Genomic DNA, 25564 nt, shown 5'->3' with positions numbered 1-25564 from the left:
CTAGGAGAATTAATGGCACGTGTGCAATGAACGAAGAAAAGGACGAGGGTGACGCGGTACCACTGCGCGCTACGCTTCTCCAGAATGTAGCACCGTAGAACTTCTTTCGCAGCTATTAAGCCTGCAGCCCAAGTGATAGCGTTGTTGAACGATGTGCCAGTACTGGGGGGGGGGGGGGGGGGGGCGGGGGGGGGGAGGAGTCGATATTAATTAAATAATCTCCCTCAAAACACGCGAATATTTCAAGTGGAGGAAGCACACACTCTAGAGGCATTAGTCTAAAGGCAGAACTACAATTTACTATACTTCGTTTCACCTCATGTTGTACCGCAGCGAAGGCTAGAAGCGCGAGCTCATAGCGTTGGCAGCTGCTCTTAATTCACGAGAGCTTGTGCCGCCGAGATGTGCCCCAGAGCAAGGAGCTCGCGCTTGTAGCCTTTCCTGCGGTACATCATGAGGTGAAGCAGAGTATACAGAACAACATTAGCAGTTGTTTCCCACCGCGAAAAGCTCCAGTCAAACCACAGTAGTAAGCGCCGCCAGCGCTGATGATGGGGCTGACAGGGGCACGCTCCTAGGACACAGAACAGCAGCGCCATGGTGTCGTCTACGCGCAAAATCTTCACAAAGCGGCCGCCGCTCTTGCCACTACAACCCCCTCTAGAACACTGTACTAGTATACAAGGGCAAGAGTAGAACCGGTACGCCTCTGTAAACTCATTAGCGTTCCAACCTGATATGATTTTATGACTCATTTAAGCTTAAAGTGCAGTCAATGCCACAAGCACGAGAGCTCGATGTCGCTACTTTGAAAATTTCCTCCACAGAAGGAGCAATAGATCGATCTCACCAGCTAGTTTGAGTACACCACCGCTGCCAACATGCATCGTGGGAGCTGTAGTCTTTCTGCACGCGCGACAACCCTGCTGGAAGTCTGCGGGAGCAGAGCTCGAGGCGGCATGAGCTATCTCGTGAACTGGCGTCTGCCTCCTACGAACCACAGTTCGTAGGAGGCAGACGCCTCCTACGAACTGTGGACCGATCTCAACCCTTGGTGAGATCGGTCTATTGCGAGAGAAATGCACGTCTGAAAGTCAGGAGCGCGGTCTAGCGCGCTCTTGTAACTTTGGCTCCAGTCTCAGCTTAAGTGTGCAAAGTATTGCGTAGCACTCCTGTACTCGCATTCTCCTGGCGCCAAAGCCACCCGCCATAAATGCGCGCGAGCTCCGTCCTCCTTTGGCACCACGACAGTCGCCCAGTACAAACCCAATAGACCGATCTCACTGAGCGTTCGGCGCATGCGTGACACCGCCATAACTTTAGTTCACAGGAGGCAGACGGCCGTGCATGCGAGGGCTCGTGCCGTCTCGTGCTCCACACGCGCAGAGCTCCAGCGGGGTTGTCGCAGGTGCAGAAAGGCCAAAGTTCCCTCGATGCATTGCGGCAGCGGTAGCGTAGTCAAACTGGCGCACACCAGCTCGGAGCACGTGGACCGAAAGCTCGCGCTGCAGAATTCAGGGATCCTGGGCTCAATCCGCACCCTGTCTGTTTCGTTCTGGATGAGGATTGCACCGGCGTGCTGTCGTGTATCACTAATGCGTGGTGCACGTTAAAGACCTCAGGCCCCAGGTTGTACTGCACTGGATAAATTGCACATCTACAGCAAGTGACACGTCGCAACCCTGATCAACTTTTTCAAAAGGCGTGTTAGCGAACGTAACTAGTTTAATATTTGCTTAATGGTTCCAACGTGGACGGGATCTGCATCCACCATTCTCGTCAGTTTCGTCGTCTTGGGGAGTCGTAAGGGGGGGGGGGGGGGAGGGTGAAGGCCCGTACACCACTGCATTGCTTGGGTGGTGGCGCCATCTGTCGGCTCATCTTGTAACATCTTTCATTGTTGAAGCACCACAGTAAAGTACCCCACACTAAAGTCTTGCTACCTCTTTGGTAGAGCTGCTGTTCTCTTTGGGAGCGTAGGGGTACGGATTAGGGCGAGTTGGTGGTCAGGCTCGTAAGTCTCGGATGCTGGTGTCGCGTGTGGTTGGCGCTGAGGGGAATTTTCAAGCTGGGGTGTTCTGTGGTGCTCACGATCGTGCTGAGAAGTGGAAACATCTGCTTCAGCTTGTTGGCAACTGGGTGCATCTCGAATGTGCACTTTGTTGCGTCGTAGCACGCCGTCACTGACCTGTGCTTTGTATGAGCTCTCACCACATTGTTCCTTAATGGTTCCCCTTGTCCATAATGCTTTTTTGGTTTGGAAAACCATCACATCTTGTCCCATGCTCAGAGGATGATGGTCTTTGGCCCGTTCGTCGTCGTAGAAAACCATCCTTCGTTTCTTCTGCTCCAACTGGTTTCTGGCACTGACAGTTTTTGGCAGCAGCTGCTTGGTTGTCGTTGGTAAACATGTGCGTCTGCGTCGACCCATGAGGAGCTGTTCAGGGCTTGCATGCATCTGTTGCAACGGCGTGTTACGATGGTCAAGGAATACCATCTGAGGATCGCCATTGCTTTAGTCTGCTTTCTTTAAGAGCATTTTGACAGTTTCACGGTAGACTCAGCAATACCGTTCAATCTTGGGTATCGTTGGCTGGACGTGGCATGTTCGAAGTTCCAAAGGATCGCGAATTTGTTGAACGCTTCACAAGCAAACTGTGAGCCATTGTTCGTGATCAGAACACTTGGGATGCCGTGTCTTGCGAAGTGTGCTTTCAGTCTGCGTATCACATGGGCAGATGTTAACGAGCTCAGTTGATCCACCTCCCAGAAGTTGCTGTAATAGTCCACTGTGATTAGGAAGTGCTTGCTGTAGTGTTCCTGTATGTTGCATCCAACACGTTCCCACGGGAAGTCTGGTCTCGGGTGTGGTTCCAGCGTCTCTCGTTGTTGCGCTGGTGCATGTTTCTGACACACATTACAGGCTGATATGTGGTCCTTGATTTCAGCATTCATGCTCAGCCAGAAAATACTGTCACGTGCACGTCGTAGAGTGCTTTCGATACCCATATGTGATGAATGTAGCTTTTCTTTCATCTCTCCACGGAGTGCTTTTGGGATCACCAGTCGTTGTCCCTTGTATAGGATGTCATCTTCCAGGTCAAGTTCGGGTCGGAAAAGGAAGTACATCCTGACTTCTGGTTCGATATTGTGCCTTTCCTGTGGCCATCCTGTTCTGATCACTATTGTCAGCTTTTGCAAGGTGTCATCCCTCAGGGTTGCGTGGCGGATCTTCTCTGCAGTATCCTTTCGCACAGGTAGGTGGTTCACCACGTTGATGTCTTCCAGCTGCTGTTCGCATAGGTCGTCTGGCGAGAATGCTCGTGACATTGTATCGGCAAGCAGAAGTTTCTTTCCTGGTCGGTACTGTTGGTCGATGTTGTAGCGTTGAGTCTGCAGGATCATCCCTTGCAGTCTTCTCGGAACTTGGTCCAGCTGCTTCTTCACGATGGCTTTTAGTGGCTTATGGTCCATGATTACAGTCGTCAATCTTCCGAAAGTGTACTGGTGAAACTTGTTTAACGAGAAGACTATGGCAAGCATCTCCTCCTCTATCTGCGCATACTTCACTTAAGTAGGCGCAAGAGCTCTGCTCGCAAAGGACAATGGCTGTCCATCTTAAAGGAGTGCAGCTCCTAAGCCACGTTCGCTGGCATCGCATTGTACCACCAGCGGTTTCTGTGGGTTGTAATATGCTAACACTGGGTCTTGCTACCAAGTTCTTTGTCTCTTGAAACGCGTTGTCTTCTTCATCGCTTCTTGCTCATGGTTCACTGTTGATGACCATCTTTCTGAGCTGTTCTGTGACCTGGGAGAGCTTTGGCAGAAAACGCGCAAGGTAGTTGACCATTCCACAAAAGTGTTGCACACCTTGGACGTCAGTAGGAGGGAAGGGGGCGAGCATTTCTTGAATGGCTCTGACCTTTTCAGGGTCAACACGTAGTCCATCCTTTGTCAGTAGGTGCCCCAGAAATGTTGTACTTAAACGATGGAGCTCCGTCTTGTCTCGGTTGAGTCGCACACACATCTTCTGACATATCTGCAGCAGGTTTTCCAGCTTCTTGTCATGATCATTTCGAGTTTCCGCGTCTGTTTCGCCAATGCCATATACCAGAATGTCATCTGCCACACACACCACACCCCTCAGTGCATCGAGAGCTGATTTCAGTCTCTTCTGAAAGATTTCGCTGCTGACAGCGAGTCAAATGGGAGGCGTAGCCACCTGTAGCGTCCCGTTGGTGTCTGGAAGGCGGTGGAGAGGCTAGGTTCTTCGTCCAAGGCACATTGCCAGTAGCCCGTCTCGTAGGTCCAACTTCGAAAATATCTTTGCCTTTGTGACTTCAGGCAGAATGTCATTCAGGATCGGTAAGGGGTGCCTCTCCCGCTCTAAGGCTTCGTTGAGAGCCCGAGGATCAATGCAGATTTTCATTTCATCATATTTCTTTGTAGCGATGACCATTCGGCTGACCGAAGGTGTCGGTTCAGTAACACTACTGATGATTCCTGTTTTTTTTCAAAGTGTCTTATAGCTGTCTCGAGCTGAGGCTTGATGTTTACTGGGACTCGGCAACTTGTTACTGCTTTGGGACATGCCGCTGGCTTGGCCACAAGGTGTACGGGTCCAGGCAGGGAGCCTACAGAGGTTCCAAATACATCGGGGTACCTCTTCGTGATGTGGTCTCTTGAATTCACTTCTCCAACGCTGGCAACCAGGTCGTAGTCAACCGTGATTAGCCCGACCAGTTCAGCTGTCTTCCGTCCTATGAGGGGTGTGAAGTCGTTACGGACCACAATGAAGTCAGCGACGTGTTTCTGCCCGTTGGCTGTAGTAACCTTCAACCTTGCTTTGCCAGATGGGATGACTTTCGTGCCATTCCACATGCGCAGGGTTATCCAGATTGGCTCGATCTGCCTGGGTGTCACACTCTTGTGGTTGATAACATTCACTGCAGCTCCACTGTCCACTTGGAACTTGACTTTTCTTTCACTGACAATCAAGGTTGCAAATAACGAGCTTGCTTTGCCGTCCTGCACCGTGAGTATCTCTTCTGTTGAGTCGTCGTCGTCATGCTCCTCCACACTGGAGATGGTCTTGGTGCTTTTGCATACCTTTGCAAAATGGTTCTGCTTCTTGCACTTGTTGTAGGTTTCGTTCCATGCTAGATATGCTTTGTCGTGTACGCTCGTGAGTCCTACCGCAGTATCTACAGCTCTGTACTGGTTACTTGAACGCAGTCTGTTTGTCTTTCCCTCGGTCGGCACGTGGTTGTCGGCGGCGATTGCTGCTACGCTTTATTGTGTGGAATTCCTCGGCAACAGTGGTGCCTTCTCTGAACACCTTCATTCGAAGCTTCGTCAACTCCTGCGCTAGGCACACCTTTACGACTTATTCAAGCGTCAGTTTCTTGAGTTTCACAATGTCCAAACGTGCTTTCTCGTCGTTTACTCCACACGATTTCCTCCTTTTCTGTTCCGAAATTGCAGTCGCGGGTTTTCAGCCTCAGGTCGGTCAGAAAAGTGTCGAACCTCTTCACGGGGAGTTGTACTCGCATGCGGAAGCATGCGTGTATGGCACTCGCCGGCCAGAAACGATGCGGAAGACGTAGCAAGAGGACACTTCGTTCTGCTTCGGCAGAATGTGCGCATCCAGTAGCTTCACAGCGTGGTCGAAGTCAAATTCAGGGTGCGGTTTCGCTTGCGTTCACTCTCCGAAGTCCAGAGTACTGTAAATGTCTAGCAGGCTTGGTCCTCCAACCGTGAGAAGAAGTGCGTCTTGCTTTTCCGATGATGCTACAGCGGCATCATTCACTTTCAGGTACAGCGTGAAGGCTTGTTTGAACGTGCGCCATTGTTCCGCAGCGTTGCTGGAGTTTTCAAACTTCGGCGGCGGCGGGATCCTGTTCATGCTTGCCTCCGGGGTCGGGGCGGTCGTACCTCAAGCGTTGGCTATTGCCGCTTCTGACACCATGTTTCAGAAGGCGTGTTATCGAACGTAACTAGTTTAATACTAACTTAATGGTTAAAAAGTGAACGGGATCTGCGTCTGCCATGTTCGCCGGTTTCTTCGTCTCGGAGAGTTGGGGGGGCGGGGGGGGGGGGGGGGGCGGGGGGGGGGGGGGGGGGAGGCCCTTACGCCACCGCATTGCTTGGGTGAGGGCGCCATCTGTCGACTCATCTTGTAACACCAACTACACGCTCTCTAAATATCCACACAACCCCAGTTATTATATTACAAACCCAGTACAGCTGACGCTGTAGAACAAGCGTTTTTTTATATTTAAGCGTGAATCCAGTTTTAATAACATACCAAGATATGTACTGCTTCGTGATGTCCCAAATGGTATTACTTCTGTTAATTAATGTAATAATATTATATCAGTTGCAAGTGGGTGTTCAGTATAGATGTGAAAAAATTATGGAATTGAATAGCGATTTTTAGAGCGCGGTGTCACCTTCGCCGACGGCGACGTCGCCCGCGTTGCATTATGCTACGTTACGGCATTATGCCACCAAATTTAGCAAAGGAACTGAATTGGTGTGTAGGTCTTTGACACCCCATAAAGCAACACTGGGCATTGAGGTTCCCCGCTAAATTTAGCGGTAAAGCTGACGTCTCATGGCCTCAACAATGATAATTAAATTAGTGTTGAGGACACGTGACGTCATTTTTCCCGCTAAATCTAGCAGAGAAACTGAATTTGCTCAGACGTTCCGTTTAACGGTCATGTGACGTCATTTCCCCCACTAAATTTAGCGTGGAAACTGAATTGATGTTGAGTTCGCGTTGCGTCAATTATCAAGCTAAATCTAGCGGGGAATCTTTTGGAGGAGGGGAGGCCATAGAGGAGGAGGAGGGGAGGAGGACAACGATGAGGTGAGTAAGAGGAGGACGAGGAGGAAACGAGGAGGCGAGAGAAGGAGGAAGAGAAAAGACCGATTAGGAGGGGAGGGTCCTCCCCCTTACAAAAACGGGTCTCAACATTCTTTTTAATTTTTTTAGACTTCTTATTGACTTTCCGCGATCCTATTGAATTCCTTTATAAACGCACTTTGTTTTGACTATTGTCAAAAAACTTTCAAAAGAAAAAATATTGATTTTTTTTGTAGACTTATTTATAAAAAAATTAAAAAGAACTTGTAAAGACGTTTTTCTATAGGATATTTTCTAAAAAAATTCAAAAGGAAAAACAATAGATTTTGTTTTGTAGACTTATTTATAAAAAAATTAAAAAGAACCTGTAAAGACGTTTTTCTGTAGATTATTTTCTAAAAAAATTCAAAAGGAAAAACAATAGATTTTGTTTTGTAGACTTATTTATAAAAAAAAATAAAAAGAAGTGGTAACAACGTTTTTTGTAGGTTATTTTCTAATATATAAAAATAAAACCTATTGACATTATTTCTTTATAATATTTTATAAAAAGAGACATTTTTTTATTATTTTATTTAGTCTGCGGTCGTGTGCGGGGTCCGATATGACGGATGTTCTTTTTTTTTTACTTTTTATTGAAAATGTGTTGACTTCTTGTTCACTTTAATTACTTTATTTCGACTGACTTCCTGTTGACATGGTCAACAAAAAGTTTGTTGATTTTGTGTTGAAACTTTTTTTATGATTTTCTATTGACTTTCTATTAACTCTACGTTGGATCTTTTTTCCGTTGACTTCCTGTTGAAAGTGTTATCAGAAATACTGCAGACGTTCTATTTACTTCGTGTTTAAATTATTCAGTTGACTTTCTGTAGCCAGTGTCAAAAGAAAAGCTACAGACTTTCTGTTGACTTTTTATTGAACATAATACATCTTGACTAAATGTCAAAAGTCACTAAGTTTCTCAGTAGTCTCTGACAAGTTGAGAACCATAGGGAGGAGCTTCCGTTCTCCTGCCTCCAGCGCGAGCCTTCTATCCTTGACAACTCTTCGACGTCTCGCGCCCCTCGAGCTCGACTGCGCAGTCAAAGCACGACGGAAGGCATGGGGCGCGTGCTGGAGGGCAGGCGTTCGAAAACCACGCCCTGCCGTTCCCACTTTGTAAATGACTATCGTTGCATTATTGACCCTATTCAACTAGTAAAGAAGAGCAAAATAACTATTTTAAAGTGGAGCAACCGCCTTGACTGGCTTCGTCCCGAGTGTTGCTATGCAGAGAAGCGATAAACATTTGTTCTATGAGCCGTTTTTGTGGATGTTGTTTTAGCGACCACACGAAATTATTATTAGTTGTACCAATGCTTTTTAGTAAGAGATAGAGTCCACGAACTTCGAAACACTGTCTTTCCTTTGACACACTTTCGAGATGGAGACCGGAGACTTGGAAACTTAGTAAGTGCTGAGGTGGTCACCGGCCAAATGATTACCTTCAATATGTAGGCTATATAAGGCTCTGGTGCTGTCAACAGGACTGTGTTTCTGGTGTTCAGTGCTTCATGGTGTTTGTGTTTGTTTACATTGCTTATTTGTGGGATGTGTATGTATCAAACAGACACTATTTCCTAACGAAAGTAAAAAATATATAAAAAATTTAGTGTTTTTTTTAAACGTTAATTTGCGGTTTTGTCAAAAGGAATTCAACAAAATTTATGTAAGAAGGAATTCAAAAGAATGTATGTAAGAAGGAATTCTAAAAAATTTAAGTGGCCAATTTTAACTAGGAGTTCAATAAGTTGTCAAAACAAAGTCTAAAAAACATCAAAAAAGTTTAAAAAGAAATTCAATAGGACTCCAGAAAATTTTCAACAAAAATTCAAAAGAATTTAACTACAGATTTTTGTAAGGGCCGTGCCCTCCCCCCTCCTTCTCCATACCCTACCCTCCTCCTTCGTACCTTTCCATCCTCTTCCTCTCATTTCCCTCCCCCCTGCTCCTCCGTACACTCCCCTCCTTCTGCATACCCTCCGCTTTTCCTTCGTACCATCCCCTCCTCCTCCTTGTACCCTCCCGTACCGGTATATCGCAAAATCAAAATACCTCAAGAGCTTCCCTCTATTTTCGCAGTACAAAGATTTGTAATCGTCTTTTAATTTTCATGAGCTCCACAGTGAAAATGTGAATCATGTCAGATATTATTGTTTTCACTGTGGTGGCTACGAATGATTCCGCACAGTGTAATTCGAGGTTTTTTTGGCACACCGTTAGAGCCAAGACGCTACCATTAGAATTGTAATTTTGAGACAATTAACTATACTTCCAAGACCGCCTATAGTCGGTTGCAGGCTAAGAAAAAAACCGGAAATGCTTCTCAAAGGAAGATGTAATCCTACTCCGAGAAACGCCAGCCAATCGTTTTCATGACGTCACGATTCCGTGGACCAATCGCGATCCTTTTGAAAAAAAAAAAAAAAGCTCAACATGGCTGCTGGCCTTAGCAACGCGACGCTAGTTTCTCGTGACAATTATTCTGCTTTTTTGCACCGTGTTTTACGTGCCCAAGGTTACGCCACGAAATCTTAATGGTATCGCCTTGCGTTCGCAGCAGTTTTTGCGCGAAAACGTGAGAATCCAGCGACGCTATCGCCAACGAAAATTTCAAAGCGGGCGCGAGGCTTAGCACTGCTGAGAGGTGAGAAGCTACGCCGGACGTCGTCTGCTTCGTTGGATTTTTGTCGCCTCTGCCCCACGTTGCTACTCAACATAGTACCGGCACCGCTGCTTCAATTCGCTGTGGTTTCCGCGGGGTGAGCTGAGATTGCCGTGCTTATCAGTCGCAGGTGAGATCTGTATACCCGGAGTCCCAGCGCGCTGTTCCGTCGTAGAATGGACCGCATAAATCAGTCGGCTAACGGAGCGCGATAAAACTTTCCACGGAGGTGTATTTAGACGGTGCGTTTCGTCCAGGAAGAATCAGGGGAATCGCTTTCCGATGTCACCTCAGTGGGATCCATGACAGAAGACAAAGAGAGCGGGGCGCGGTGGTGGTGTCGATGACTTGGGAGGGTGCCGATTTGTCAAAACCCGAAAAGTATAATTATTCTTGTTTTCTATTCATGCAACAAAATAAAGGCACACATTTCGTGCGCAAAGCCCACAAAACTAAGTAAATCACTAAATATTTATTATTTGCAGGAACTATAAGTGCTTCGCTTTCCCACAATCGAAGGCGCTGGAAGACGGCATGTTAGACAGTATCTTGGACAGAAAATGAATTGGGAAGACGGTACATTGGACATGACTTTCTTTCTTTACTAAACAGCTGTTTCGTTGACAAAAACGTATTCTAACTTATTTAAATGTCCTGAATGAATTAAATAAATATTGTAGTAGTTTAAGACACGTTTCCTGGAGGAAGAAAAAGCAACGTTGCTAGCGAACTACTTTCTCGACGGCGGAGGCACTTCAGATGGGCGCAATGCGCTTGTGGGCGGAACTAAAAGATTGTTCGCAGGTTGCATCCGACTATAGCTATAAAAATGTCTTTGCTAAATGTGTACGAAGAAGCGTACCACAAACAAACAGTTTGTGGCGCACCTTCGCGTGCAACTCCGTTTCTGCGAAACGGAGTTGCACGCGAAGGTGCGCCACAAACTGTGGCGCGCCTCAGGCTTGGCAAGCTTTTTCACACGCAGTCATAGCTAAGACGCAGTTTTAAGGAAGTCGGCTCTGACGTTTTGACTATAGTGGGTTTTTGCTTGTCGTTTTATCACAAGGACAATTTGTTAATAATGTGGATACGAGTGAGTTGGCATGCGCACGAGTCCCACTGGAACAACCAACAAAAACGTCCCACACCGACAATCTCAAGTGCAAGCAGCACGCAGGCAAACGTATTCTCCGTCCAACGTCTTACCAGTTCCCTCGCTTCTGTTCATGAAGTTCGGGCTGATATCGTATCGAGCGCCACCTAATGAACGCGTAACCAAAATGGCGTCAGGTGTTCTAAGAAACTTAACAATAACAACAGACTCTGATCTATTGTCCGTTGAAACTAAAGAAAATAGGGCTACGGAAAGAAAAGCCGGGGAGGAGGAAGCAGACGTAACGGTAAAGAAAGGAGGAGATTTCCCCCTATCTTCCCCGCTGTTCCGTCTGCTTTTTCCTCCCCCGTCTTCCTTTCCCTCGCCCTACCTTCATGAGTTTAAATGGACTATAGTAATGTTGGAAAAAGGCACCTTTGTCGGGCTCGCAGTACCTCGGTACCCTCGCCCACATGATTGACGCGCTTGAGGTTGGTCCGTGACAGTGGTTTCGGCTTGTCTCTTTAGTGGGACTATGGTACTCAGCTTCCGGAAGACACATTTGACATCACAGTTTACATTGACCATTATATTAGCGCGTCAGCGATCCAAAGCGTCACATAATTGCCCCCCTATCTTGAGAAAAGTGGCGCCATTCATTGTTGTGGAAATGCACGAGATACGTGTCGCGCTCCACTTCTGGGAAGAACATGCCGTGTGAAATCTAACTCAAAGCTGTGCTCTGCCGCCATGAACTTCCCAAAGGCTGCCCGTTGGACGTGCCTCGTGTATCGACGCACCTTGCGCTACTTTTGAAACATGAAGGAGTTTTAGCGTCGCAGTGGTCGGCCTGCCACGATTGGCGAAATGCTGAACTTGATGTCAGCAGAAGGGTTCTCATTGACGGAAATAACAGTAATGTACGAACTTCAATATTGGCGGTGGTGGCAGTGTTGGTTTTAGAACGCAATGATTTTCAGCTTCCACCTTGCTCATTCTAAAACCATCGAACTTGTTGTTTGCAAGGTAATGACGTCAGAAGATGGAAGCGTACGAGGACGTCACCAAATACTTTACTAGGAGGAATATATTCCACTCCTCTCAAATACAATTGGCTTGGCGCGGGCGGGTTTTTTGGGCTTGGCGAGAGCCATCTATCGTCGGGGAAGTCTCGGCTATCGGGTGGTAGATGATGATTATAATCATGGTCCTTTTACGTGCCAAATTTATTGTTGTGGAAATGCTCGAAACACGTGCCGCGCGCCACTTCGAGGAAGAACATGGCGGTAAAAATTAGCTCAGTGCTGCGCCCAATACTTTGCTACGCTGTGCCGCCATGATCTTCCCAAGGGTTGCACGTTGCACGTGCCTCGTGCATCGACGCACCTTGCACTACTTTTGAAACATGAAGGGGCTTTAGGTGAAAAAATCGTAACGAGGTGGAAGTGGTGTGGACCCCTGCGCACATGGGCGGCAATGTCGCTCCTGACCGAATGGCCCGAGAGTTATTAGGCCGGGCTTTCGGTGGGGCGGCGGTGTTCGCTCCGGTGGGCTACGGGGAAGTATTACGAGCGAAACGAGAAGCGCGGCGGGTGTATCCCCTTCCGCACGAGAACCTAAGCAGAGAGGAAGCCGTCCTTCTAAGGCAGCTTCAAGTGAAATGCATCTTCACGCCGGTGTTGGGCCGGTATGTGGCTCCGGACGTGTACAGAACGGATGCGTGTGTTATATGTGGGGAAAAGGCTACGGTCATGCACGTGTTGTGGGACTGCAGTCCGGTAGGCGCGCCTGGAACGTTGCCTGAGATGTTGGACGCCGGAGTCAAGGATACGACACTGGAAGGACAGCGAAGGGCCGTTCAGAAGGCTCGGGAACTGAGGGACAGGCAGGTCCGCAACCGGGCCCCCTGCACCCTTACCCCGGGTGGGGCTTTCGGCCTCCCCTAGCCAGATGGGCTAGCTTTTGAAGACAAATAAAGACGTTTATTCCTCCTCCTCCTCCAAATGTCTGCACACCACTTCGCTTAGAGAACACGACCCTGAACGTGTTCTTTGGTACAAAAGGTTTTACTGATTTTTTAACATGTCACCATTCGGGGGTGTCGCAGGGTTAATGAGGTTTATGATATAGATGCAGATGAGGCTCAATTATTTGGATCCACAAGAATAGTGTAGCTGCCTAATGGGCCTTGCTCTACTTTGTTAAAAAATCGAAAGTATCCTTACACCTAAAAAATAACTCCTTGGCAAAGCGACCAAAGTTAATCGGTAGCGATCTTATCAACCATTTTTCTAATCATCACTGATCGGTGATAAAAGTACTCTAATACTTTATTTGTACTTAGTAGAGAATACCCATTCGCACGGTGTCAGTACTCAGTAAGGATTACCCAGTCGCACAGTGTAACAAGAAACAAGGCTGCCCATACCGGAATGGCTTAAGTACCCGCCCGACATCAGACCCGTAGTTATTTATAGGGTTAGTTTGGCGTCTTTCGAATGCCTACTCCAAGTGCATTTAAGCATTAGCGCTAGTTTTCGTTGAGAAGTTGAATTCGATAAACAATTTGAAATCTTTCGGTGGATCTGAGGAACAAGAAAAAAGCGCGTCTTACTTTTGCCTGCTTACGAATGAAAATACTTGACCGCAGCTCGATGGACGATACGCCGATACGCCAGGATGGTTGCCACTACTGCTGCTGCCACCTACCAATCTTGGTTTTCGTTTTTCTTTTTGGACGATTGCATTTCGTCTTCTATAGACCCTTTCCGGAATTCAGTCTGGCCACTTTGATCACTATCATCATCATCTGAAAACGGCATATCTGCTATACTAATGGCGGCCTTCTGTTTACTGATGAAGGAAGAAGTTGAAGATGCTCCTAAGCAGATGACTCGAGGCCTATATCATTCTAGATGTTAGCGTGGCGTGAAACAGGATTTGGACGCAAGAGCTGCGTAAGCGTTCATTTCTAACTCCGTCCCAGTCAATGTGTTAGTAGAACACACTCGGCTTCAAAGCCCCTTGATGTATAGAACTCTTTCAAGACGTCTATGTGGGCTGGCGCTTCGTTCCGACTGGCTGCATTTGTTTCGCAATCGACACTAAAAGAGACTGAAAAATAATTGTAGTGAAGTGCACATTCCCGTTTACCATTGACCTTCAAGTGACGGTGCCCCATTAAATACTGCAGACCACAGGTTCATTGCCGCCATTAGTATAGTAAAAGATAAACTGCCATTTGAGTCACCAGATGGCACTGAATTCCGGAAAGGGAGAGAGCCGAGCGGGCGGCGGAGCACCCGCTCGTGGCACGTGTCTTGAGCGTTTCCACCACTGATCTCTATTGTAGTAGGCTGGATCGCGGATCTGGAACCCGTCGGTGTCGCCGCCGGCGGCCATTGCTTGACACCAGGCTGTACACGCAAGTCAATGGGATAAACGCACAAAAGTAAGAATATTGAAGCATGTACGCTGTGATCGGAAGCGAGTATTTTATGATGTGCTGCGATCCTTATGTCGGGTGTTTGGAGATCGAATTGGTATTTGTCAAACATTCGAACGCCGAGTAAAAAAAATCAAGACTACCGGAGCACTTACGGCTGAGCTGGCAAGCTTGCTCTCGTAGTGGAGTAAACAAAGGAACTTGCCGTCAATAAGACCGTCCTCGGGGAAGCCCAAAAGTTGATGAATAACAAAGAAGTTCCGTCTCGACAGCGGCTTTCCGGGAGTGAGCGAATTCCACGTAGCAAAGCCTTCGAGCTTGTCGTGTGCTAAATCCAACTCAACGAAACCGCCACCGAGTCCGCGGTAACTCCAGGTAACTCTTGCCTCATTAAGCTGCACTACAGCAGAGTCACTCTCAACCACAAAATATTTATTTATAAGAACTGCGAGGGGGCTGTCAGTTTAATGGTTGTAAGCAAGCTATTTGACGGGCTTATCGAAACGCTTCCAAAAACTTTCAATGCCAACAAGAGCTTAGAAACGGGGAAACGGCACTTTTTCTCGTTCTTCCCATAGAGTCCCACGCATTGGCTGGTGTGAATCAATGGCCGCCGGTGGCGACACTTGGCCCCAGCTGCCGAGACCGCGGTTGGCGATCCAGCCTACTACAACAGAGATCAGTGGTTTGCCCAATTATAGAGGCTTAGGCCTATAGTTCACATGCAGCGGTTATTGCCCTAGAGCGGCGCGATTTCTGCCATCGCGGTGCTCTGGCCAGCACTAGTGCCACTAAATAAGCTACGCTTCAGAGTAACGACACTTGGCCATATTGTGGCTTAAAATCATGGTTGGCAGTTATCTGAAGTTTTATCTGAAATCGCAGGAAACGCTTTTCCGCCCTCTACAGATGCTTAAACAGTTCGCTATGGAGTAAAGCAGTATTACGTGAGCTTCCGAACACCGAATCTAATTCTGAGGAAGTCGCACTTTTGAATCATGACGATCGGCAGTTGCGTCTGCTCTGCACAAGCCCCAAAATGGCGGCGCCCAGAACAATGTCGGGGAACGAAGTGCCGATACTCTAAGCGCAGCTCATTTAGTGGCTCTAGCCAGCACCAGCATGATGATGATGATGATGATGATTTTATGGCTGTTCCCTTTGAAGCGGGCGGTTTGAATAGAAATCAGACCTAGCCAAATAAAAACGGAGAGAAAAAAAAATTGCACTACTGTTGCATTCTTCGCCACCAGTCCTCCAGCCTCCTTTTAGTCCTCTCGACTGCGTCGCTGCAGCTGGGCTGCAGTGCCACTGCAGCGCGATTTAAGTCCGCACTGGGCCAGCACACAGCATCCCTGCCTGTGTCCCCAACTCGGAAGCCGAGGGCTTCTGCCAGAAATTGTTCGTGTGATTGTGCCTCGTCTAGATGCAGCCCGTTGTCTGGCGCCTGGCCCCAATCTACCGGGTGTCTTGGTACGAGACTTGGGCAGGAGAGCACAATATGCTTGATAGTCTCCTCGGTTTCGCCACATGCCCGGCATGATGTTGATTGTACCTGTTGGTCAAAACGCTGCCTGTACACTAGCGTTCTTAGCCCTCCCGCACGTGCTTCAAAAAGCAGGCGGCTGCCTAGGCTATTATCATACAGGGTTGTCTCTGTCGATATTTCACTTTTCCAGCGGTTGTAAACTTGCAGGGTTGACTTTGAGCGGGCCGCCTCCGACCACTGCACAGCCTCTTCCTCGCGCACTCTCTTCCGCACCTCCAGTTCCCACTTTTGCTCTGTAGTGGCAGCCACGGGCACAGTAAAGAAGCCATATTTCTTTTCCAGCTGGTAGAGTCGCTTTCTCCACTTTGTCTGTATCCCTGTCAAGTGTATGTACACAAATAGTCGTTTGGCCCACCGTCCTCGGTCCATGAGTCGCAGACGCCCATCGTAGCCAATCTTGCTAGTTGCTTCTCTGGCTTCAAACGATGACCATCCAAGATCTCCTTGGACCGCTTCGTTCGCCACCATGCCATGGCAGCCTAGGGCCTGCCTCCCAACTTCGCGCTGCCGGCGCTCCAGAATGTCCCTCACGTCTCCAGGAATGCACACCACAGCATTAGCAAACGTTAGGCCAGGGACCATGGCTGCTTTCCAGAGTTCCCTTGTAACCAGAAATCGATTGCAGCTCCATAGGTTACGCTTGCGAAGGACACTGGTGTTTCGCACGGCCGTCTTTCTGAGGTGAAGATGGTGTTCCGCTAGGTATTCTGGCTTATTTGTGAGTAGAATACCCAGGTACTTATAGGTGTCTTGCAGGGGGATTCGTTCGCCCTTCAGCACGCAGTGACCAAGACGCGGCTCTTCAGGTCCGGCTAGTTGCACGACTGCCGACTTTTTGCTGTTGAAGCGAAGGCAGCGCGCATCCGCCTCTTCTACACAAATGACTAAAAGCTGCTGTAGTGACTCTACACTTTCCGCTGTAAGTACGATGTCATCCGCAAAGGTGAGACCTGGTAGCGTCCAGTTCGCTGGCTCTCCTTTTTCTAAATGGGTGAAGGAGAATCCTACCCCCGAGTGGAGCAAGCGCCTCTCTAGCCCCGACACATAGAGTATATATAAGAGAGGAGAAAGCGGACAGCCTTGTCGTAGACCTCTAGTTACAGTCACTTGCTCCGATTTGGCACCATTAAACTCTGTTGTCACCGCGTTGCCCGAATACAGGCATCGGACGAGGGCCAACCACTGCCGTGGCATGTCTAACTGTTCTAGGTGCTGGAGCAATAACTCGTGGGGTACACTGTCGTAAGCTTTCGCAATGTCAAGGAAGCAGCACAGGAGTTTTCTTCCTTCCTTGCGGGCGACCTCAATACACTGGGTGATCGTAAAAATGTTGTCCTCCAGTCGGCGACCCCGACGGAAGCCTCCCTGCAGCTCCGTTAACACCCCATTCTCCTCTGCCCATGCTGCCATGTAATCTTTCACTATATGTGCGAACGCTCTGTAGATGGTGGAAGTCACTGTAAGTGGCCGATAGTCCTGAAGATGTTGTCGGTTGCCTCCCTTCTTAGGGACCAAGACAACCCGACCAAGCCTCCAGTCTTGGGGCACGGGTTCTGAGCCACTGAAGATTGCACTGAAGATCTCTGCCATCTGCTGCCTTGTCTTCGTTCCCATCGATTTAAGAACCGAAGCCGGAATCCCGTCCAGGCCCGGAGACGCAGACGTCTTCAAATGCGCGAAGGCCCGTAAGACTGTCACCCACCCGATGACCTCCTCCTGCGAGTGCTCTACTGTGTGTACCGTCGGTTGAGAGGATGTATCCTCTTCGGTGGTAAAGTTCTTCCTCAGGTAATCCGAGAGGTGGGTGCCAAGGTTGCTAGGTTCCTCCCCTGTGCTTTCGTCAATAATGACTGCTTCCTGGTCTCTACCATCCAACGTTCCGAGGTAGGCCCAGAACTTCCTCGGTGCGTCCCTGCCGCTGCATCTAATGTCCCGGACAATAGCCAGATCCGCAGTCCTTATCTTCTGTTGGACCAACTGTTTAGCACTGTTTTTCAGTACTTGATAACTGTGCCATTTTTTGTCAATCTCGTGTGTCTCTCCTGTACGGAGCGCCATTCGGTGATGCAGGTTAGCCTCCTGCCGGGCATTGATGGCTGCCTTGACCTCACCATCCCACCATCTCTTACGTCGTCTGCGTCCAGCGAGCCTTTTTGGTGCGTGTCGCTTAATCAGGTCTTTAAGCACTGTGATGTAGGCTTGATATCCAGTTGCCTGTTTCCTGCTTTCACTGTTCTCAAATGTCTCCATGATAGTCGCCACTGTCCGCTTGCTCAAATAAGTTCGCCGTGGGCGTTGATATCGTTCCTGTGTTTTTTTCCAGGTGGCCTTGCTGAAGTCCAGCCTGAGGCGATTATGATCACTGCCAAGGCTGTGCTCGCCGCCCTCGTCTATCAAAACTCGAGCAATGGTTTTCCCGAGACGGTGAGACGCTAAGGCATAATCAATACAGGTTTTGCTTCCTCGAGCGCACCACGTGAACTGTCCCTCACATGTTGACCGCAGGTTGAGTACCTCAAGTTGCAGCTCTTCCGCTAGCCATAGGAGCCGCCGCCCATTACTGTCCTCCCACCCGTCCAACTCACTAAGATGGCCGTTGAAATCTCCCATGATCAAAATATTCTTACCGACGCCGAGGGTCTTCGCATCACTGGCAATACATGTCACACTCGCTTGGTTCTCATCCTCCCGCGCACTTCCCACAGCAAGATAAACCACGCACACTGCCACTGGATATTGTAACAGTTCTCCTGTCACCCAGATGTGGTCTTGGCAGGTCTTGTTTTCCCTCTGCCAGGATGCCGAGCTGCGGCATAGGATTCCTACTCCCCCTCCTTTTCGCTGGCCTTCCTGCCGGTTGCACCCGGTCCACTGCCAGTCCGGGTGAATAGGCGGCTCCTCAAGGTCACGAAGGTGTGTCTCTGCAACCCCAAAAAGCGCGATGCTCTCAGTGTCCATCGCTTGATAGAGCTCCTGCCATTTCTGGTCCCGTCTTGCTCCCTGGAGGTTGAGAAACCCAACTCTTTCCGTCACCGTGTTTTGGTGTTTCCGCCGTCTTCTCCTCACAACTCGGCCCTTCACTACATCACCGTCGTTACAGCGTCTGGGTTGTCTTACTCCTGTCCGTTGGTCTCCAGCTGCCTCCGAACAGTCTGTGCCACCATAGCCTGTATCCATGGGGGTGGGTCCAGTGGATAGCACCCTGGTATACTCGAGTTGGGCACAAACGGGTATAGCCCCATATTCATTTGCCGTGGGTTCGGCATCGCCACCCATGGTGGGTCCATGCAAGTCGGTGGTGGCATTTGTCTGAGATGGAGGCACGTCGATGCCGGGACCGCTGGGGTTCTTTCTCTGGATGGTGCTAATTCCCCCATGAGAGACTTCTTTTCTGGGAGCGCGCTCCCCTGCATTGTGGCGCATTTCATGATTGGCCGCACCACTTGACCCCTGATGTCCGACTTGAATCTCGGCCGTGGGGGGTATCCCATCCAGGTCTCTCTGGACGGCGATGGAGCTTCCGGTCTGCTGTCGTGCACCTGACTTCCTTCCAGGCCTCGGCGGCGTACCTGGTGGTGTACTACTTCTTCTGTATTTTGTGTCAGGCTTTTTTCGTCCAACTGCTTGGGATACCAATGACCTCCTGTGTTGCTTCTCCTCTTCCTCCGCTCGCCTAAAAAAGTTTCCGCGACTTCTGCTAAGCGGCCCGTCACCACGTGGGTACCTTCTTTATTGTAATGCAGCCCGTCCTTCTTCATTGTGGCTGTGATCGCTAAGTCCCGAGTTAGGTCCACATATTTGGCTCGTATTTTTTTGCACATTTTTTTGAGCCTGGCATTTAACAGCATAGCTGCTGCCTGCATCTCCTTGCCTCTGCTCGTAACTTCGGGGATAGAGCATACCACCAGGGCACCTTGTCTCGTTCTCCACTTGTTTTCTAGGCACTTTACAATTGCTTCCGGTTGGTGTCCTTGCAAAAGGTCGTTCATCCCAACATGTAGGATGTACATCCTAGGAATACTCCTCGCCTGTCCTTCATACTCTGCAATCATTGCATGAACTGTTGCCACAGTCGCCTTTCTGTTCATCAGTATTTCAAAACTTTGGTCATCTGTCATCTCTCCATGAAGAGTCTGTGCAAATTGCCCTACATTGTGGTCTCCAGCAATTAAAACCTCCCGTTTTACGCCCCAGGGTGGTCGTACGAATCGCTGGGTGGCTTTTTCATGGCTCATTAAGGTTCTGCACGTCTCCCTGTTGTTACCTGGGGGACACAGGAGTGACTGTCGTCCTAGTCTGTCCTCACTACCGTCAGCTCTTCTGACGCCTGAGGCACACTTTGGGTGCGTGTCATCCACGCTTGTCTTGTTGCTCTCGGCTTCTTGAGCTTCATTTGCTTTCTCCACGCCCCTAATACCCAGTAAATCTGTCTGGGACGCCTGCGTTTTATGCGCCGAGGTAGAGAGTACCCCCTGGTCGTCGCAGGTGTCTTCTTGTGACGCCACATGCAGGTCTGCCAACTGATCATTCAGCAATCTGTTGAGCCTTGTTTCGAGTCCCTCGCATCGGGCCATCAAACTCAGCAGTGCTTCCTTGCTTTCCAATTCTGCGGCACGAGCGCCGCGACGGCAGAAATCGCGCCACTTTAGGGCCAAAATCGCTGCATGTGAAACACGCTTTAGCCTTCTCCACAGAGCTATGTATACAGAGAGTTTGGTCATTCGGAGGCGCGGGCAGAGCCAGGGCGTGCACCAGACGCAGAAAGTGGGCTTTGTAAGTTCTCTTCTCCAGCCAGAAGCCTAAAAAAATCCCCTAGTGGTGGTAGCGAGAAACTGTAATAAAAAAATATATGTTCGTATATGGTTTTAATAAGCGCGTGAGAGTGAATGTAGTAAACCTTCGTGGCTGAAAATAGGGTGCAGGTGATGTTTCGATCGGGATCATGCAGAAAAATGTCGGAAACCAATACGCCGCTCAACTCTGTTTTGCTCGGACTAAGTGTGACAGCTCGGACGGCAGAATCTTGGCCCTCGGCGCTTGGCGTACGGATTAAAGCCTGGCAGAATGTCATATGACGTACGGAAAAAAAAAAAAAAAAAAAAAAAAAAAACATTGAGACGTCGCTTCCTTGTGGCCTCTTTTCTTCTCGTCCCTTTTCCGAAATACCCCAGTCTCGGGTTAAACAAAACTATGGTTAACTTCCACCAGCTCGCCTGCACCCTTACAATTTGTTGGATTATGTCGATCGTTCCGGTAGCAGCACTCTTCCACTATGATTTTGGATGACCGTCATTGAAACGTCACGTACACCATATTTTCAGTCACCGAGAATTACTCCAAACACACTTGTCAACTTTGTTTCTCGCGACCACCGTCAGGGTATTATTTCCGGCTTCTGGTTGGCCACATCCGAAATTCTGAAGACGCCCTGGAACGCGCCCAGCCCGCTTTCGGCCAATGGCGCCTCGTCATTTGTCTCATATACTTCCCAACGAATGGCCTAACTCTCTACATATACGACTCTGCTCCTCTATACTGATAAAGCCTGGCAGAATGTCATATGACGTTGCCGCCGAAAGTGAAAAGACAAGAGCTAGAGTTCCAGTATTGGCGACGTGAGCGATCGAAAGCGTCGCTGTAATCGGCCCACCACAATCGGCCGAATGCTGACTATGACGTCAGCAAAGGATGTCTCATCGACGGGAATAAGAAGAATATAAGAACTTCAATTTTGACGGTGTTGGCAGTGTTGCTTTGAGAGCGCTTTGATTTCAGTCTTCCAGCCTGCTCATCACAAATGCCTCATGTTGTTCACAAGGTAATGACGTCACGAAAGGCAACCAAACAAAGGCGCCACCGAAACAACTCGCCGCTAATAGGCACCCTACGTGAGCCAGAGCTGTGCGTCTGTTTTCCACGTGCCGCCGCGCCGCTATTCGCCGAAATCCGATCACGTGAGGAGCCTGATCAAGTGCCGTGCAGGAAAGTAGACGTTGCACCCTCCCTGGCATTCGTTCCACTAATTCTGAGCGCGCCGCATTCAGTTACATTACGAGCGGGATCAACATGTCGTGCAGGAAAGACGGCGCTACGGAGATGAACGCGCCAGAGCCGTTTATTGAGAGAGTTTGGCCATACATTGGTTTGAATATGCGAGCATCTCGGGGCCAACCGCAGGCCGCGAAACAGCCCCAAGCGGTGGTCGTGTGCTCTAAATATGTGACACGACTAATAAAAGCCCTTTTAACGGCTCTAGAGTGAAAAGGTTTTGCTCTAAACTTTGCGCATGTTAGTTTTTCCTCACGCCAATATTCAAATGTAGAGTCAACGAACGTGCGCTGCAAACCAGGACCGACTTGCTAGAAAAAGCGCCTCAGCTGAGACGGGGAAAGAAAGCACTGGCCAAACCTAGAGCCACTCGATATGGCAGCGTAGCTGCCAGAGTAGCGCCATGCTTTTCCCTGTGCCGCCTTTCACCGCGATTGGTCACACGCGCTACCATAGCAACGAGCTGAGCTGGCTCGGTTTCCGTAGCAACTGAGTGACGACTCGTCACGTGGCCTCTCAAGAGCCGTGATGTCATCGGTACAATGGCAGCGCCCAGAGTCGGTGGATGCTTTGTTTCAGCCCTGGGTCACCGAATAATCACAGCATTTTTGAGCGAGGAAGTTCCTGCGATCTTTAACCTTTTTTACTAATCGCCAATTTTATGAATTGACAGTTCTGAAGATTTTGATATAACTTGCTTTCGTTTCAATAGCTTGCATTAGATCGCACTGCTTTTTGGTTTGTTTTTCAGGTGAAAAACTGGCGTTTGCTCAAGTGACATATATGAAATGTCCTGCTATATAACAATGCGTCAACACATACTATTAAACTTAGAAGCTCAGAGGTGTGTTCGTCTTGGTAATTAACAAGTTACAGACGTATTTATTTCTTACGATCGAGTGTAATATTTATTTTCTGTAGCTGGGCCCGTTTTGTGCTCCTTAATGTCAGTGTGCTATGACGTTATCACCATGTGTGTATGGTTCTAAATATCCTCTTTACAATGCCTATAAAGGCCAAAATGATGTCAGCCGACCCAACGCACGCATTGGACACGAAAACTGCGTCGCTCGGTTGTATGCGCTCGTTAGGAATCAATTCGTCCATGGATATTTGAATTCGCTTTCCTGGCCAATGAGTGTCCTGACAAAACGTATCACCACTTGCGAATGCCAAGTTCTATGGTGTGCTTAAAAAGTACGGTGAAATCTTGGGGTCATCGCACCGGTGCCCTAGCATGTCACGACTGCCGGATTACACAGTTCTCTTTTGAGTTGAGGATTACAGGTAGGAAGAAGGAAGTTTAAAAATAATTTTGTGGCCCCTTTAACACGGATATGTGTGCCACACCAGATAAAAATATTGACTTTTTGAAGGCCGGTAAACTTCCGAACGACCATTTGGCCTGTCGGCAAGAACACCTCATATCCGGCGTCCGTCTCTTTTGATGGCGTCATCAATTCCCTAGAGACCACCATGCCGTCCTTCTTGGTTGAACCCCGTCGACGTCGCTCCTCACCAGTCGATGAGAAAATCTCATCTTGAAGGGATGATCGGGTCTTGAAGAAGTATGATGCTAAACATATACTCGCTCACTATAGGGCAGTCGAGCAGCAGTCATGTCCCGAGCCAATCGTCCTGTCGTGGCCGGCGTAATCGGATTTTGTTCCATCGGAGCGAAGTCCGAAAGTACTAGGACGGTACGTTCGTCCCACGAAGCGGCCGCCATCCCGGCGGCGCCGAAAACCACTCGCCTTGTCCATGCACGTCCGATACCATAGCAGCTCTCGTCGCCCGACAGTCCCCGGGCTGCAAATCGTCTCACTTTTCAAAAAAAAACAGGCACCGTTCCTCCCAAGGTTCTTGCCGTACCGCGATGCCAAGCGTCTTATACCACTTTTCAATGAACGAATGGAGATATCAACTAGACTACAAAGGTTGCCGCCCGGCGTCGCTAGAAGCACGGTTACTATGGCAACCTCCCAGGCCCAAAATGGAGATCACTATCAGCGCTTCTGACGTCGGGCATCTAGATAGTTTTGCGTCGTGTCGCTACTCTGGCAGCTACGCTGCCATATAGAGTGGCTCTAGCCAAACCCAGCGCACGAGCCGAGCGGGACTCCGCGTCTCAAGACGCTCGCGCGCCCCACCCTTTGCACTTTTTTTCTTTTAGCCAGTCTCAGCTTAGACGCTGTTCTAGCAAGCCGGCCCAGAGCAAACTGTCACCGATACTCTATCGGCACAAACATGAGCAGTGCAGACAAAGGCATGGCGCGAGCAAGTGGCTTTACCGCTCATTCACACTGGAAGCGGATCCGCGTTCGCAAAGCGGTTGCGAACGCGGTTGTATAAAGATCCAGTGCAATCGCACGCGCACTCGATGACATCAAGTGCGCGTGCAATTGTATTGAATCTTTATACAACTGCGTTCGCAACCGCTTTGCGAACGCGGATCCGCTTCCAGTGTGAATGAGCGGTTAGAAAGTGTCTCCTATGCACGCGTTGTCGCACAAACAAAAGCATTTCTCTGAGCTAGGCTCACGCGCCTGTGCCTTTGTCTTTGCTGCGGACCTTTGTGAGATGGAGTAGAGATGCCGAGAGGGAACGCTTCTATTTCACGCTTTAAATGTCGTTTGCAATATTGTGACGTCGCGGTCTCCTGATTGGTCGACGCTGTGCTGTACCTTTAGTTTACGCTCCAACCGCGGGGGGAGTTTTCGACGCTAAGCGGCGGCCTTTGTCCGAGCTCTCCTAATATACGCCTCTGGGACGCGCAACTCTGGCTCCCGCAGGAAGCCTATAGACGCTTTACACACGCGCCAAACTACTGCCGCCATGGCTGACCTTCTCTTGTCTTACCGAGATGCCGAGCAACTGAAACGGTAGTTGGCGATCCTCTACAAAGGCCGATGCTTTAGAAAAGGACACAGTTGAGTCTAATGTGGCAATAACCTGGCCTGCTATGGTAATGATGAAGTGAAATAAACAAAATACGAGGAAACAAAAACTGAAGGTCAGTTATGGCAGCGTCCATGCACAGCTGCTGCAAAGCGTCTATACAGGAACTTTAACAAAAGCCATATAACGGTGCCCCACTGCGGCGAGGCGCCGAAACATACACTATAAAAAATGTCTGTGCGTCTACTTTCACGCACAACACTCGGAGAACCAATCAGCGCAACTTACGGAGGCTGCTCAGCGAATGACGATGCCGAAACATCTGTTAGACCAAAAAACGCAGACTGAGTTGTGACATTAAGCAATGCAAGCGTGACGTTTTGCATTGCTTAATGTCACAACTCAGTCTGCGCTTTTTGGTCTAAACAGATGTTTCGGCATCGTCATTCGCTGAACTGCCTCCGTAAGTTGCGCTGATTGGTTCTCTGAGTGCTTTGCGTGAAAGTAGACGCACATACCTTTTTTTGGAGTGTACTTTCCCGAGCGATGGAATGTTCGCTCGTGCTTATCCCGTTCCTCGGGCGTAGCATCCTCTATAGACGCTTTACACACGCGCCGAATTACAGCCGCCATTGCTGACCTTCTCTTGTCTTACCGAGATGCCGAGCAACTGAAACGGTAGTTGACGATCCTCTACAAAGGCCGATGCTTTAGAAAAGCACACATTTGAATCTAATATGGCAATAACCTGGCCTGTTCTGGTAATGATGAAGTGAAATAAACGAAATAAGAGGAAACAAAAACTGAAGGTCAGTTATGGCGGCGTCCATGCACAGCTGCTGCAAAGCGTCTATTAGCGGCGAGATGTTTCGGTGGCGCCCTCGTTCGGTTACCTTTCGTGACGTAATTACCTTGTGAACAACAAGTTCGATGGCGTTTGTAATGGGCATGGT

The 25564-nt window shown here is 49.0% G+C and overlaps 1 protein-coding gene and 1 pseudogene across 1 annotated transcript; both read right to left on the bottom strand.

Annotated features, from left to right (window-relative positions):
• Positions 1–2529: 2529 nt before the first annotated feature.
• Positions 2530–3474, bottom strand: LOC120844236 (uncharacterized protein K02A2.6-like). Its single transcript, XM_040215892.1, has one exon. It carries the CDS (start codon positions 3472–3474, stop codon positions 2530–2532), a length of 945 nt encoding a protein of 314 aa, XP_040071826.1.
• Positions 3475–4261: 787 nt separating this feature from the next.
• Positions 4262–5905, bottom strand: LOC115312601 (annotated as a pseudogene).
• Positions 5906–25564: the final 19659 nt, after the last annotated feature.

This window comes from Ixodes scapularis, unplaced genomic scaffold (assembly GCF_016920785.2).
Source record: "Ixodes scapularis isolate PalLabHiFi unplaced genomic scaffold, ASM1692078v2 PGA_scaffold7__128_contigs__length_106722199, whole genome shotgun sequence".
NCBI classification, from domain to species: domain Eukaryota; kingdom Metazoa; phylum Arthropoda; class Arachnida; order Ixodida; family Ixodidae; genus Ixodes; species Ixodes scapularis.
This window is presented reverse-complemented; position numbering and strand designations above follow the sequence as displayed.